The sequence below is a fragment of the Pinus tabuliformis genome, chromosome J (genome assembly GCF_031772625.1).
Source record: "Pinus tabuliformis cultivar Carrire ecotype Pingquan chromosome J, CPIR1, whole genome shotgun sequence".
Lineage (NCBI taxonomy): Eukaryota > Viridiplantae > Streptophyta > Pinopsida > Pinales > Pinaceae > Pinus > Pinus tabuliformis.
Window position 1 is genome coordinate 249,034,397 of NC_142295.1, and position 16,496 is coordinate 249,050,892.

At 35.0% G+C, this 16,496-nt stretch overlaps 1 protein-coding gene and 1 pseudogene across 1 annotated transcript; one reads left to right on the forward strand and one right to left on the reverse strand.

Annotated features, from left to right (window-relative positions):
* Nucleotides 1-644: 644 nt before the first annotated feature.
* Nucleotides 645-9,614, forward strand: LOC149226700 (putative inactive purple acid phosphatase 27). Its single transcript, XM_089375349.1, has 13 exons — nucleotides 645-1,083; nucleotides 1,301-1,388; nucleotides 3,095-3,370; nucleotides 3,461-3,569; nucleotides 3,674-3,791; nucleotides 3,940-4,072; nucleotides 7,745-7,932; nucleotides 8,053-8,242; nucleotides 8,346-8,413; nucleotides 8,557-8,665; nucleotides 8,746-8,934; nucleotides 9,019-9,099; nucleotides 9,187-9,614. Exons 1-13 carry the CDS (start codon nucleotides 710-712, stop codon nucleotides 9,238-9,240), a joined length of 1,977 nt encoding a protein of 658 aa, XP_089231475.1. The 5' UTR covers nucleotides 645-709; the 3' UTR covers nucleotides 9,241-9,614.
* A 1,901-nt stretch (nucleotides 9,615-11,515) lies between these two features.
* LOC149226701 (large ribosomal subunit protein eL15y pseudogene) lies at nucleotides 11,516-15,970 on the reverse strand (annotated as a pseudogene).
* Nucleotides 15,971-16,496: the final 526 nt, after the last annotated feature.

The following is a 16,496-nucleotide window of genomic DNA, read 5'->3' on the forward strand; positions in this document are numbered from 1 at the left end:
AAATATGGGCAAATCCAGTGTGATTTTATTTTCAGTGGAGGGAGGAGGGACAGTTGGAGACTTCGATTAATCGAGATAGCGTTCATACGATGAGAGTATTTTTGAAAAAGTGAATGGAGGATGATAGTTGGGAGATTTTGACAGGGCGCATATAGTTTGAAGAGAGGTAATATCGTATTTATGAGGTGACCTGTAACAACTAAGCCTCTGCATCTAACTAAATTATATTTAGTGGACATAAACTTCCGGCGAAAGCTGAACACAAAGCTTATGTCCATACGTTAACTTATCTTTAATGGACATAAGCTGCCCGCGGACGCGGAACCAAGCTGCCCATAAATTTCGATCATGGCGCTCAAAGTTCTTCAAACATTATCAGATTTAGTTTTAACTTTTATCTGTAACTCAAATTCCATTTGCCCTAAGGCTGCCTAAATATCATGGCAGCGCTTAACGAGCCATATATAAGGTATTCAATGCCCTTGAAGATGCACGGGACATAGCCCGCTAACACACGAATTGCTTTTTTTATTTAGTGGCGAATTTCGCAATTCTTGTGTTAACGGGTTATGTCCCGTGCATCTTCTAGGGCATTGAATACCCTATATATGGCTCGTTAGGCGCTGCCGAATATCATGCGCCGCAATTATTCGTCTCATAATTTTTTTTTGCTTCTCCACCGTCTTTCCCAGTCAGAACGGTTCCAGCCATGAGGACTTTCAGAATGCAGAAATTCATGAATCAAATTGATCCTATATTCTTCTTCACTGTGATTTTTGTTGTGACAGGCCTCCTTTGTTTTGATTCCCGCTGCAATGGATCGTCTTCAGATAATTACCCTTCGGGCCCTTGGTTCGATACCGAGACGTCAAGTCCTGGCTATCGTAACCTGTGCGGGACAGACTACAGATGTATTAATAGGAGGGATCTTCCAGAATGTTCGGATCAGAATCCAGACCTGCAGATGAATCTTAGCACGCAAGGACCCCTTCAGGATGAAGAATTCATTACGGTCACTGTCAATGGACTCTCGAATCCCTCCGATGATATTTGGGTTGCCTTAGTTTCGCCTTCAAGCCGCGAGTACGGTGTATTAATAGTTCGTTTTTCCTCTGTCTCGTTTAATTCATAATGTTTTCAATGGCCTGTGTAATGAATTTGATTCTGGTGCCGAAGTTACTGCCATGGCCAATTTTTCTGATGAGAAATCTGGAATCATAATTATGTATAGGCTTGCATCAGAATGTAGGGTGTTTATAGAAAAAATTGCGAATCGATAACTAACCATAATGTGTAACAGCATTTCGGATTGTCCACTGAAACTGTACATGTACTTGGAAACTGGAGATATAAAGCTTCATTCTCTGCTCTGCCATTACACTGTGAAGGTATTTCATATCTGTGTTATGAAACCTTTTGGAAAAATTTTGATATATCAGATTCTTCGTTTTTGGGATGGATAAGGGATTCATTTTAGTGTAGCAATTTGATTGTTAAAACTTATAAAGCTGTATATACTTTAATCTTTGTGAATTTGAATATGTGATTTTTAAGAAGAAACATATATTTTTAGTTATTACTTGTACAGGATTCATCTAGATGCAACAATATTCTAACCTCTTTAAATTTGAAAGTATAAATTTTTCAAGAAAAATCTATTTTTAACTTTTAAGCCTACTTAAATTATATATATAATTTATTAATATATATATTTTAAATTTGAATTTATAATAAAAAAATATATCTATTTTAATCATTAAATTTATTTTATCACACATATATATATATATGATTTAAACTAATTTAAGAAATATCCACTTTTAATCATTAATTCATCCAAACCATACACGGAACATCCCACAAATATTTCTTTTGCTTCCTAAGAATGTAATTTATTTTGAGTGATAGAGGAGACATCCCACCAGCACAGTTAACAAATTCGGCCGAATCTGTCGAAAAAGATTCGAATATTCGTCGATTCTTACGATTAGGCCGAATTATCTTAAAAATTCGATTCGTTTAAAGATACACAGACGATATGTGCCGTAGCCATTAAAGCTGAGAATGGGAAATAAAAAAACTGGTTACTCTTTTGTCTTAACATTAAATTATATTAATGGATTGTCTATCGAGAGTGAGCAGTCAGCAAAGTCAGCCAAAGTAATAAGCACTTTTACTCAGATTACAAGTAGATTAGGCAAATTTTAAAAAATATATTTAATTTTTTTTAAATATATTATTTTTTTTTAATTGGAAAATTTTGAATTTTCATATGGTATTGTATTCAAATTTAAATTCGAATTTAGTAATTATGCCCACAAATATATGTAAACCCAATAAATAAATATATATATATATATATTTAATAAAATAAAATAACCTAATGAAATTTTAATGAGGTTTTAATAAACGTTAATTTTTTATAAATTTATTTTGATTTTATATTTAACGAGATGATTGATAGATATTCAACTTGTATAAATTTTATTTTGAGTGATAGAAGAGACATCCCACAAGTATATGTAAATGCACAAGGAAGGTATAAAGATAAGAAAAACGGAAAAAAACTCAATGAAGCTTTAATAAAATGTTAAATTTTTATAATTGGGATCATTGATAATCATTCCACTGGTATAAATTGGTCTAGCTTGATATATTTAGGAAAGAAATAAAATTAAAATGAGGTTAAGAAATTGTTATAAAGTCATATAATTTAATATTTCAGAATTTAATCAGCAAAAACAAAGTAAAACAATTTCTCAACCTCATTTCATCATCCTATTATTGAGATTCCTAAATATTCTCAACTCCACAATCTAATTAAATTCAAAATATTTTAAATTTATTTGAAATTATAATTGAAGATAAATAGGTTTTAGATACTGCGGCCTCAGGGTTAAATTCGTTCCTTGTGGGAATGAAGAAAAACCAGCTTTAGGCTTCAGTTAGTTCTGGACTAGAGTCGTCCTGGCTTTAGGAAATGACAGAAATTTTCAAATTTTGGCAAATCTGTAAAATTTGAAATTGAATGTTTCCAAAAAGATTGGGATTAATGTCTAATGATCCATTCTGTGAATCGAATGACTTGCTACAGTCTCAGTTCCTGAAAAACGATCCTTCCTATAGGGAATGCACCAAAAACAGAAGCAGCTGTAAATTACTAGAGGCCTGGGACGAACTTGAACCCAAGACCTGCAATGGTTCCATAACATTTCAAGTCATCAACATACGAACAGATATCGAGTTTGTATTGCTGTCTGGTGGTTATGAAAACCCCTGCATCCTTCGGAGATCAGAGGCTCTCAAGTTTTCTAACCCAGACATGCCGCTCTATGCCCATCTGTCCAGCGTGGATTCTACTGGTTCATCCGTAAGTATAAGATCAGATTCTAGAATTAAGGGCATTTATATCTGTTATTGATCAACTGTGTAAGATTATAATTACTTTTCGAGAAATCAGATGAAGGTAACATGGATCAGCGGGAGCAATACTACACAATTTGTGCAATACGGTGCTGGAAAATCGGCCATGTCCACTGTGACAACGTTCACTCGAGCTGATATGTGCAGTATGTTCTGCCAATCTTTGAATTTCTTGTCCCATTCTGTCAATTATGGATAGATTTATAATACAGGTGTGAAAATTGTATCATAAATTCAATTGCTTTGCTAGGTCATGATCTGCTTCCAAGCCCAGCGATGGATTTTGGATGGCACGATCCAGGGTATATTCATACAGCCCTAATGACGGGGCTGCTGCCTTCTCAGAAATATAGTTACAGATATGGAAGGTAGAAGCACCCAAAATACTTGCAGGCTCCTGTTAAATATAAGTCTAAAGATTTTCATTGATTTGGTATTAGGGAATTGTTTATTAATTCGTGGCGGGAATTGTTTATTAATTCGTGGCTAGCATTGATATCTATATAATTTTTGCAGTGACAATGTGGGTTGGAGTTCTGTTGCGAGCTTCTCCACCCCTCCTGCGTCAGGGGCCAGCGAGGTTCGATTTCTTGCATTCGGCGACATGGGAAAGGCTCCCCGCGATTCATCTGATGAGCATTACATTCAGGTATGACGTTAGGGTTTTGACATAGTTGGATTAAGCTGCATCAAGAGTCAAAATCCAGAATTGCTTAATCACAAAAAGGATCAAACAAAACTCTAGGCGTAAACTTATGATTAGTTATTAAATTCAGATTTTGATGAATCAGCTATTTTCTTCTATGTTCACAGTATTCTGATGTTGGGCTGTGTTTTGGGTAAAACCCGAATGCCATTTTTAAGTACTCGGTCTCTGGTTTCTTGGTGAGTGATTGAGTACTTCAGAAAAATTGGTCGTTTAGACCAGATGCAGAGTAATCATTAGATGAATGACAAATCAACCAGCGAAAACGCACAGGAAAAAAACAACACAATTTAAATGTTAAATAAAATTATAAATTTATAAAAATATTTTCACACATATATGGCAAAGTTATTTCTAACACATAATTTTTTTTTGGTATATTTATGTCAAATTAATGATTACTAAATGTATTCTTTGAAAATTATGTCATGTAATTATGTCAAATTAATGATTATTACAATGTATGGTTTGAAAGATTAGTACTTAGTATTAAATTTTCATAATTTAATAAAATGATTTTGGTAATTTAAACATTGAAGTGTTAAAAAAAAAATACAAATTACATATATATCAATTATCAACATTTTATTTTATTTAAATTTTATACTTATATTAACTATTATGTTTTATTATATCATTATTGTTATACTATGTAATAAAATTGGAAAAGATAAATATTTATTTGTTGAATTGACGCTTCTGTGATCCATATCAAGTTTATGAGAGATTTTTGGGTGTAAATCACTTGATATTTCATTTTTCTACGCGTTTTGAATTAACCCTAAAGATATGAAAGGGGTTTATATTATCCCTTGTTCCTGTGGGACCCCCTGTATTGGTGAGACTAGTCTGAGCAAACAGCTAACCTTAACCATAGGAGAACCAAGTCTTCCGCTTTAGCAGAGCATGCAGAAAAAACCAAACATCATGTTTGTATTGAAGAGGCTAGTGTTATTGCTAGAGTTTGGCAGTGCCATCATCGAAAATTTAGGGAAGTCCTTGATATTGAAAAGAGGTTGAGCAATCTCAATAGAGAAGATGGCTTGAAGATCAGTAGTTGCCCCCCTCCCTCGTTTTTTGGCTTATGCTAATAATTTTAATTGACAGAAAATATAATTACCTGTAAATTAGTTTAACAATTAGATATACAATTAATTATTTTAATATTTTTATTATTTTTATTCTTTCCAACCCTTGACTTATTCTAATATTATTATTTTTGAATTTTTAATGCTTTTTATAACTAACCTTTATCTTATTACAATTAATTATATATATATATATATATATATATATATATATATATATAATTTTATAAAGTAGTTAAAATCTTTAGATATATTCATATAAACAATTAATTAAATTTGGGTAATTTATTTAACAGTGAGATAAACAATTTAATTTAATATGAATAATTAAAATATTATAATCTTATTCTTTCTAACTCTTGACTTATTCTATTATTTTTATTTTTATAAAATAGTTAATGCCTTTTATAACTGACTATTAACTTAAGGAGTTGTCTATAATGCGACTTTTTGAGATTCCGGTGACCGAATCCGGCCGAAGAAATTGAGATGAAATCATGATTTGTTGCAGTTAAAATAGTTTTTTAACTGCATATTCGGATTCAGCACCCTGAAAAACCCCTGGGACGGTTTCATTGTGCAGAAATTAGCTATCAAACTTGGATTCCAATAAATTACTGCCGGATTTTCACCGGAAAAAATCGCCGGAAAGGCTTTCAAAAAGTCGCGTTAAAGACTACTCCTTAACTTAATAACCCTTTAAAATCTAATATATATATATAAGGTATCTGATTCTTCAACTAAGAATTATAGCCGCTTGATAAGCTTGATCTGATTCTTCAACTAATTGGTTCGAATATCATGTGATAACGGAAAAATCTTAGGCTAAATCGCCCCTCGGCCTACTGCAAGACCTGACCCCAAGGGCTTCGGGTGGATTCGATCCTGTGACCTCTCAAAGGCGAGGCACGGTTTTTTACCAACTGAGCTAACCCTTGGGGCTGTCTTTTTCTATATTATTATCATTTCTTTTTAATTTTTAAAATTTTATTTTTTTTCTTATTTTATATTAGAGTTATTATAAATTAATATTTTAGTATTTATTTAAGTTATAACTATAATCATATTTAAATATGATACAATAATATTTGTAATAATAAAAAAAAACAATTTTTAAATTTTAATATATAAAATTTTCAATATTAATTTATTTTTAATAAAAGAATTTCAATTTTTAAATTTTAATATATAATTTTTTCAATATTAATTTATATTTATATTATTTACAAATAATTTAACTTTATTTTTGGATATAAATTGTATGTACAAATAGAAATATTCAACATTTAAGGTGAACACTCTTTTTTTTGCTTCTTTATCTGGATAATTGATAAAGTATCTATCTAAAATATTGCCCATTTCTATTCATACCCAATTTATATCCAAAAATAAACAAACAAAATGAACAATTAAGCAAAGTTTTAATTGATAAAGTATCAACCTAAAATATTGCTCATTTCTATTCATACTCAATTTATATCCAAAAATAAACAACCAAAATGAACAATTAAGCAAAGTCTTTTGATAGAAATCACATAAGATAAATGTTTGGCCGACGCATTTCGAACCAACAAGTGTGGTTCATCATTAAGACCAGATTTCTCTTATGTGATTTCTACCAAAAGACTTTGCTTAATTCATTATACATCAGAAAAGCCTAAATACAGAAGAAAATAAAAATAAATGAACAATTGTCAAAACTTACATACTCAAATTTTCATATTACAATTATAAAATCATTGTACTTATTACCAAATAGCAAATAATATTATAATTTGAAATATAGTGTAGATTTAATTTGTGAAGAAAATAAATTAATGAAACCACATAAATTAAATAGTTGATAAATATTGCTACACATTAAAATAGTTACATCATAATACATCTTAACTTATCAACATTTAAAAAAAACATAAAAATTAATTAAATTATACTTATTATTATGAAAAGAATTAATATATAAATTGGTTAATAAATATTGATAAACATAATAGTTACATCTTACATTATCAAGATTTAAAAAAATATAAAAATTAATTAGATTATAAGTACACTTATTATTGTTATTATTAAAAAAAATTAATATATAAATTAAATGTGAAATATCTTGTGGATATTTTTTTTTTGAAGTCAGATGTTTTTAATTACTTGTAAAATATACTATGGATATTTTATTTTGAAGTCAGATATTTTCTTTCAAAATACAGGCTTAATCTCTCAGAGCATGCTCTTAGCCACCCAGTAAAATTTGAACACAAACTACATTTAATTAAAAAACCCTCTTTTTAGTAACTGATTGTGCTACTAAGACTACGGATTTAATCTGCATAAAAAAAATTAATTAAAGGAAAAAAAATCGCGTGATAAAGAGCCTGTGTGGTTTTCTTAATTACCACTTTTAGTACCGAACGTTCCTGGGTCCGTTTCAATTTTTGTTCTTGTTTCTGGTAATACAAATTGTTTCCATTTACAATTAAAATTGCAAGAGGAAAATAGAAAGCAGTAAGCTGAGAATAATTATTGGCAGCCAGGGGCCCTCGGAGTTATCGATGCCATGACAGAGGAAGTGTCATCGGGTAAGTTGGACTCGGTGTTCCACATCGGAGATATTAGCTACGCCACAGGGTTTCTCGTTGAGTGGGATTTCTTCCTCCAACTCATCACCCCAATCGCTTCCCGCCTATCCTACATGACTGCCATTGGTAACCATGAAAGGTAAAATTTATTACACATTTCTACAAATTCCTCTCTCTCCATTAAATCTTCGACATTGATCATATCTTCTAAGGCCCATTGATACAAAAACTCAAATGGGCAATGACTGAAATATTTCAGAGATTATCCCAACAGTGGATCAAAGTACGAGCAAAGTAGAGATTCTGGTGGAGAATGTGGTGTTCCTTATGAGAAATATTTTCCGATGCCAACAACTGCAGAGGACAAGCCATGGTACTCAATCAATCAAGGACCTGTGCACTTCACTGTAATGTCCACCGAGCATGATTGGTCACAAGATAGTGAGCAGGTATTGCAAATCTTTCATTTCAATTTCATCATGGTATTTTTTTTTTCTCTCGAACATGAGAAGTTCCGAAATTTCATCTGAATATGAGAAGTTCCTTCCGCAGTATGAATGGATCAGGAAGGATTTGGCTTCTGTGGACCGTAAACAAACCCCTTGGCTTATTTTTACAGGGTAGGTATTCTTATTTCGCTTATTTAACTTCAACATAGCCAGAATACAATCTCTTCATAAAATATATATTTAAAAAAACCTATGTAAGCAATTTTAATTAACTCATTCTAACAATAATGAAATTTTACATTGAATTCCAACAGCCATCGGCCTATGTATTCTTCTAAAGATGATGGTATTTTAGAACTCATCTTACCAAGCATAGACGCTGAATTTGCTCCAGCCATTGAACCACTTCTCTTGAATTATCAGGTAAAAATGCAAAGATGTTTCTTTAAACCAAATGACATGTTTTTAAGAAAAATTAAATGCGTGACTTTGAATTATTGCAGGTGGACTTGGTTTTCTGGGGCCATGTTCACAACTATGAACGTACCTGCGCTGTGTTTCAGAAGACCTGCAAATCGCTTCCTACAAAAGACGTGAATGGCGTAGATAGTTACAACAGTGCAAATTACAGCGCACCAGTGCACGCAGTCATAGGGATGGGAGGATTTAGTCTTGATAAATTTGTAAAGAACGTGAGTAATAGTAATGAAACTCAATCACAGAAATGCAAATAACAATACTAATGTGATATATCTAATTAATATATCCTACTGCAGCCTAGTAGCTGGAGTTTGGTCCGTATTTCTGAGTATGGATATGCTCGGGTTCATGCAACGACCCACCTACTGTTGTTTGAGGTAAATCATGATATGTGTACTCCGCAACCTTTGAATTCTTGTTTTTAAGATTCACCAGTTGTTCTAAACCTCCTACGCTGTTTGCAGTTCGTCAGTTCCCCTTCTCGGGAAGTGAAAGACAGTTTCCAGATGACTAAATAATCTTCCAGTGGACAGAAGTCGTTAAATTGTGCTCCTTGAAGATTGTTGTTAAAGAGTTCAGCCAATCCCAACTGTAGATAATCATACAAGGAGAGAATTCATTGAATTGTGCTCTTGGGAGTGAAAAGAGTTCGCTTAACCTCATTTCAGTAGCAGATGATTTTCTCAATCTGCCTTTCTAAATCTCAAAGTAAGTGAAAGAATTGGGGTACATGTTAGAGTATTTATTTAATTTTAATATTGTGTAATATGTTTAATTTAGCAATATTTAATATTTTATTAGGTGGGTTTATATTGGAAGATATATATGGAAAAAAATGATATAATATATTGAGCATAAAATAGGGGCAAGGGTTTTTATATTGACAGTTAGAAAAAATGGAGTTTAAAATTAGTGAAAAATTATAAAGGGTTATAAAAAAATGTTAATGAAAATGTTGGACACTTAATCCTCAATGGGTTAGTGTGGAAGCCGAATGGACAAAAGGAGTCCAAGAGACTTTGGGATGTGAAACCCAACGGTCACATATTGTACTATAAATGTATATCTCTTGTTAATAAAAATTGTACTCTCATGATTTATCTTTCATATTGTTCTTGCTTCCATGTGTGTTTAACATGGTATCAGAGCAGGCGTATTCCTGTCCTGCATAATTAATTTGAGCCATTTGTTTTATGGTCTTTTTGTGCAGTTTATTTCTGCTATGAAATTCATGAATATTTTCTCATGAATATTTCTTCAGCTCAATTTTAGCTGCAACCTAATTATACTGCTGCTGGTGTCTGTTCTCCATAAAATTAGCTGCCCCTCTGTCTGACTATTCAGTTCTCTCACTGTCATAAACGTTTCAAAAAGGGCGTTATTGCACCTGCGTCTCCATTGCATGAATTGCTTCACCTGATTATACTGCGCCTCCATTGATTATTCTGTGCGGATTCCCAACATTAGCGATCATTAACGAAGTGTTTTGTGAGTATTTGCAATTTCAAATTGTCATTGCAACGTCTTCAAATAAAAAAAATTATCGTCTATACTTGTTTCTTGCACTGTCCCATTCAAGTATGCTAAATCGCAGATGAAACCTTTGTTTCATAAGGTTCAAAGGAAGAAACCACTTATATGAATATTCATAAACAGGAACATGCAATAATGGTAAAACTGTCTTATGTTTAACACTTGCATTCACTTGGTATATGCGTTGAACTGACATGGTATACAGCGCTTTGGAGTATGTGCTCTGCGGTTTATTTTGGTATACAGCGCTATTGTGTGTCAGGATGGAGTGCTGAAGCGTTTCATTGTGGTGAAGGTCGCGCTGTTGTGTGTCAGGATGGAGTGCTGAAGTGTTTCATTGTGGTGATGTGAGCGTGGAGCGGAGCGTGGAGCGGAGCGTGGAGCGGAGCGTTTCATTGTGGTGGCCTATGCAGGTCCCATTTCCAGATCTTTTGTGGTATCTCTTGGCCTTCCTCTCTGTCGCTCATTCCATGCTGCTGGAATTCTTTGACAAATTCTAACCATTACAAGATTGAAATTGCTCTAGCTGTTTCACTCTCATTAGCCCAATACGCTGATGGAAGTTCAGATCATAATATGAATCACAATGGACAGGAGTATGGCTCGGATTTGTCATACGAGAGTCTCACACAACTGGAAAATGTAATGTGCATTGCTCCAGTAGTTGTTGTAAACTCGTTATCAGTGAATGCATTTGTTGGAAAAACCAGCTTCCCGCCGGAACTCTAGCCACAACAGGGTGAAGACATACATGTGATAACCTCTGGTGTCACATTCGTCGCAAAGCAGCGTTTCATTTTCATAATCGACCCATTCCCATTCATAATAGCCCTTCACATTCTTCACAAAATACACATTGCCTATCCTCCTATATAGCTGCCTATCCTCCTGCTCCAGTGCGCAGCAGCTGCTCCAGTGCGCTACTCCAATACACCCTTCCATACAAATACGCTGATGATAGTCAAGTTAAAGAAGAATATGGAGAATAAATAATGGCTGAGATGGTCTTGAAAATGATGAGCATGGGGATGTGAAACTGACTCGACTCACGCAAAAATTACTTCTTGTTTTATATGAATTAATGCAGTTGATTCTACTTGCACGCCACCATCGATGAAGGTCCGAAGTTTTCCAGCTCTTGGTATCGACATTTATATGGTTTCCATTTGAATGAGGTATTGAATGCTGCTTGAACACTGGTATCTGACCTGGTATCAGTTTCATATTTTTTAACGCTGTTATACGAATATAGTTTCTTTTTCAATACTGCTGTTGATTAAAACGCCGGAGAGATAGAGTATTGTTTCTTTTCCATATAGCATGAGCCTTGTGGTACAGATGGCCCCGCCCTCGGAGACCCCTATACTTCTTTCCTTCTGATGTAAGTCCACGAAGCTCCCTGTGCTTGTGAACTGCATTACAGATCCAGTTGATTCGAGGATCATTTCGTATTACCTTGTGTGCCTCGTCAACCAGTATCACTTCATAATACTTGTAGGTGGAGTCCTGATTGATCCGATAAGAGTTCAAAACTCTCAATCCTCCCAGCTTTCGTCCGGCTCTCTCTTCTGCTAATACTTCCTTGCTGTAAAACGAAATCCAGCGAAGTTCAGAGGCCCAAAGGCAGTCCTCACAATCATTGCAATTCAAAGTTTACAATAATTGGATAGTGCTGCGTATGAAGAGGTCGCTTATGTTCTCATGCAGTGAAAAGGCGGAATGAGAAAATGATGTGGAAATTGGGTATAAGAGAAAGCGTGGTTGAATTCATGACTGTTCATAGTTGATCAAGTCACATTACAAGCTTCAAAGAGTGTAATTTTTTGCAAATATTTCCCTTAGTCCTAATCTCAACATATATGTTGAACCAACAGGCAATCGAACCCAATTTGCATAGTTGGTGGAAATCGAACTGTATATTGAGCACCTGATATACCAAGATAATAATTGTTCTGGAGCGAATTTCTGTTGCATGCAGAGGTTCATGCGACCAGAGGCATTGGCCACTAAGCGTTGGTATTTATCCCCTCTTGTTGAAGTCGATATCACTCAATGTCAAATTGTGGAAGTCTGGCTGAATGTGTGCTCACAGGGTGACAGAAGATTGTTGAGCTACTATACATAGCAATTGGGAGCTCATTGTCGTCGTAAGTCCCAGGACAGAATAAACTGAGACTGAGTTCGGTTTGAAGGCTTGTGGGAGTTTGTCTTTGGGGGTTCCTTGTGGAATTCAGGAGCTCGTATTGGCATAAAATTGCAGAAGACCGAGCTTGTCATACTCAGGTGGTTGAAACCACTACTGTACAATGTCAGAGGAAAAGGTTGCTCTTGGGTACAATTTCTGGGTATTGCAAAAGTGGGAAATCTTCATCTTATACAGTTGAAACTTCTACCGAGGTTCTATATTTCAGTACCGTTTTCTCTTATGTTTCCAGATATCGCTATTTTTTAGTTATATCTCTGTGTGAAGCAAATAAATAAGTACTAAACATTATTGTACTCATGCTTATAAGGGTGGACTGATATCTAAAGGAATGTGCATTGGAGGCTAAAACTAAAAAAAAAAAAAAGGAAGGGGGGAGTGCATTTTTCGTCATTTGATTGTTTTTACAAATACATTGTCTGAATAATGGAGAAAAATCATGGATTATTAGAGTTATTAAGCACTCTAATCTTATCTACTGATGGAAGTACAGTTAAAGTCAACAAAAGCACTCTCAGAGATATTCAAAAATCTTTACAATATGCACAGGAAAAGATTGATTTTTTGCAGCTTGAATCTCAGCTACAGCAAGAAGAATTAAAACAGAGGAGTCATTCTGAACATGTTTATGTTCAGAACATTGAGACTGCAACCCATAAACAGCAAGTCAATAATGTTACCGTTCATTCAAATAAAGCAGCAGTTGTACATGCAGATACAGAAACTCAGTGTGCACTTCCCAAGCCCATCATCAGACCTTGGGAACAGCGTGTCCACAACAAGCACAGAACTGGTCTTGGATATGACAAGGACTTGTACTTTCATATTCCAGACTACACCAAGCCCATTCAGTTTTAGAGTGTTGGATTCATTCATGATAGTTCAGCTGGTCCTCATGATAGTTCACCTCCAGCTGTTCCAGATTCTGCCCCTCTTCCACAGCAACAACACCAACAACAGATTGTGAAATGCCAACACTGTGATCGAGTTGGCCATCTGAAAGATCACTGTTTTGATCTTTATCCATGTAAGCATTGTCATAAAAATAGCCATCCTTCACACAGATGCTTCAAAAACAAACGTCCTACAAGAACAAAGATTCATCTTGGATGGATCGCTTCTTGGCAATGGGCATCAACAGCCAAGAAGATATTCCAATCACATGTCAGGACTTGTTCTAGAGTATTGAACAGTCTTGCAGTTGAGTTTTCTCCATCATCTCACCTTGTATCTGACAGGGGGGGAAATGATGGTCATCTACAAGCTTCAAAGCCACATCAAGCGAGCCTGAGCCACAACCTACCACACCAGTTTCAGAGTTGTAGCCAGAAACAAAGATGCCCCTGAACATGCCTTCAGTTGGCAATCTGGGACACTTCCTCTAGCAGAAGACTTCAGCTTCTTGCCAGTTTTGGAAGAATTCCAGGAACACAATTGAGAACACTTCCTCTAACAGAAGACTCCAGCTTCTTGCCAGTTTTGGAAGAGTTCCAGGAATTGCATTAAGCATTCCAGAGTTGTTGGTCATCCTTAAACCATCACAGGCTGAGACTTCCCTTTTCAGGTTGAAGTTCTCCCTTTTATGCGAGGTGAGGCCTCCCTTTCAGGGTTGAAGGTTTCCCTCTTTAAAATAATAGGATCACTTCCTCTAGCAGAAGACTTCAGTTTCTTGCCAGTTTTGGAAGAGTTCTGGGAACTGCACTAAGCGTTCCAGTGTTGGTGGTCATCCTTAAACCACCACCCTTTATACCAACATTTCAGAGAGCACATTCAGCCTAGTGCTGCCATGCATTTTTGCACATTTTGTATTACAACTCTCTTCTTGGACTCATACATAACCCTTCGGATTAAGGGGGGGAATGTTGGACACCTAATCCTCAATGGGTTAGTGTGGAAGCTGAATGGACAAAAGGAGTCCAAGAGACCTTGGGATGTGAAACCCAACGGTCACATATTGTACTATAAATGTATATCTCTTGTTAATAAAAATTGTACTCTCATGATTTATCTTTCATATTGTTCTTGCTCCCATGTGCGTTTAACAGAAAAAATAGATACATATAGTATTAGTGAAAGTAGAGGTTTTCTTAATTGAAAAGGTAAATTGGGTTCATATCCGCACAACATTAACTAATGTGATTTTAGAAGTATTTTCTAATATATAATGAAATTAAGAATATTGTTTAATATACATAAATAAACATAAATTCATTGAATAAAACCTCATATATTTAATACACTTTTATGATCCATTCTTTAAATTTATGAAACTCTTTAACTTTAAGCCCAACCAACAACATCAAGGCATAATCAATCATATCCATGGCTTCTCATTGAAAGGTTATTGACTATCAACAACATCATGACATATTTAAATATACTAACATATTTTGAATTTAAAATTTACTAATATACTGATATTTTTTCATAATAAAATATTTTAAAGATTAGCTCAAACGATTCGTTAATTTTTTTAATAAAATTGTTTAAAAAAAATACAAAACGAGTCCCAATGTTAAACAATCCTAATAAGAGGTGTACATACCACATAGATAAAACGAAGACGTCTAAGGAGAGCTCCCAGTGCTAAGTTGTCTTCATTCGTGGCCTCCTTTGTACTAGCTAGTTTATAGGAATGCTTCTCATGCTCTTTAATTTCAGAGTGTTTTAAATGTTGTTCTAAACTCTCCTTTGTGAAATTAGAGGAGATGAGGAGGAATGGGAACTCTCCCCATTGTTTTATATGTTAATTCTAAATTCTTTGTGAATTCGGTGGAGATGACAAGTAATGGGAATCTTTTTATCTTATTGGTTATTTGATTTACTAATTATTAGTTTTGTTGTAGCAGTTACAACCACCCTCTAAAATTTTGGTTTATAAGTAAATTTAGAAGCCTAACTCGGATATTGCGATCGATTATCCTTGGTCGCTTATTGGTGAGCTGATGATTTCAAGCCCCCTCCTTGATCTTAAGAGTTGTCCATGTTCTCATCTTCATACAACATGTGTCATATTTGGACATAGGGGTTGTTGTTTGTCATACGAAGGGAATGTTGTCTTGTTTCAAAGGAATTGTATGATATGAGAGGTCATCGCATAGACATGTTTCACACTCACCTCACGCACTCACATTACAAAGGTTGTTGCACCAAACAAAGGATGTCTTATGTATTCTGGATGGTGTACGTTGTGTCACAAAGTGTCCATGTGCGATCACAGTCGATTCCTACCAATGTTTGCATATGTTTCACTCATCTCACAAGTAGCCATTTTCCCAAGCAACCTAGCCTCATCCAGCTTCCCAGAATTGTGTGCTTTGCTTTTGCAACCATCAAGATTCCTCCCTTACCTGCTAAAACCCTGTAGTACGCAGAGACACCAACATCCCTTGCCTGCTAAAGCCCTGTAGCCCACAAAGGCGCCAGCCAGCACTGCTCTCCAGATATGTGCAGAGCAATCCAGCTACACTGCACTCATAAATTGCGCAGAGGTGTCTTCCCAGGACCCTCATTCCGCAGCAGTGCTTTGAGCGTCAAAATTGCGTAGTGGTGTCCAAGTTGTCTTTTCACTCTTGCATGTAGAAACTATGCAAATGGGCCTCCCGAGGCTTCATTCTAACAGTAGTCATTATCCGTTGAAATTGTGCAGATCTACCTCTCAGTGACTACAGGAAAAGGTGACATTCTAAAATCGCTTCCAAGGAGTTGAGGAGAAGGACCGAGGAACCGAGTAATGGAAAATATTAGGACCGCATGTAAACTCTATCGGATGCATGATCATCTTGAGGGTAAGTATGGTAAGTAAAGAACATCTTCCAAAGTACAACTCTTAATTGAGTTTGCAGGACTACTTGTCATTGTCATATCATCCAGTCCTCAGTAACATGCAAGTGTGCAAACACTAAAAGTCATCTCATGTGTTTCTTCTACATGTCTTGCTTATTTTTCACTTGTTCGACCAACTGTCGTCTTCTGAATGTTCATTGCTATGTCATGCTTGCGACCTCATTTGGTGATGTTGAAGGTTGTGTTTTCCAT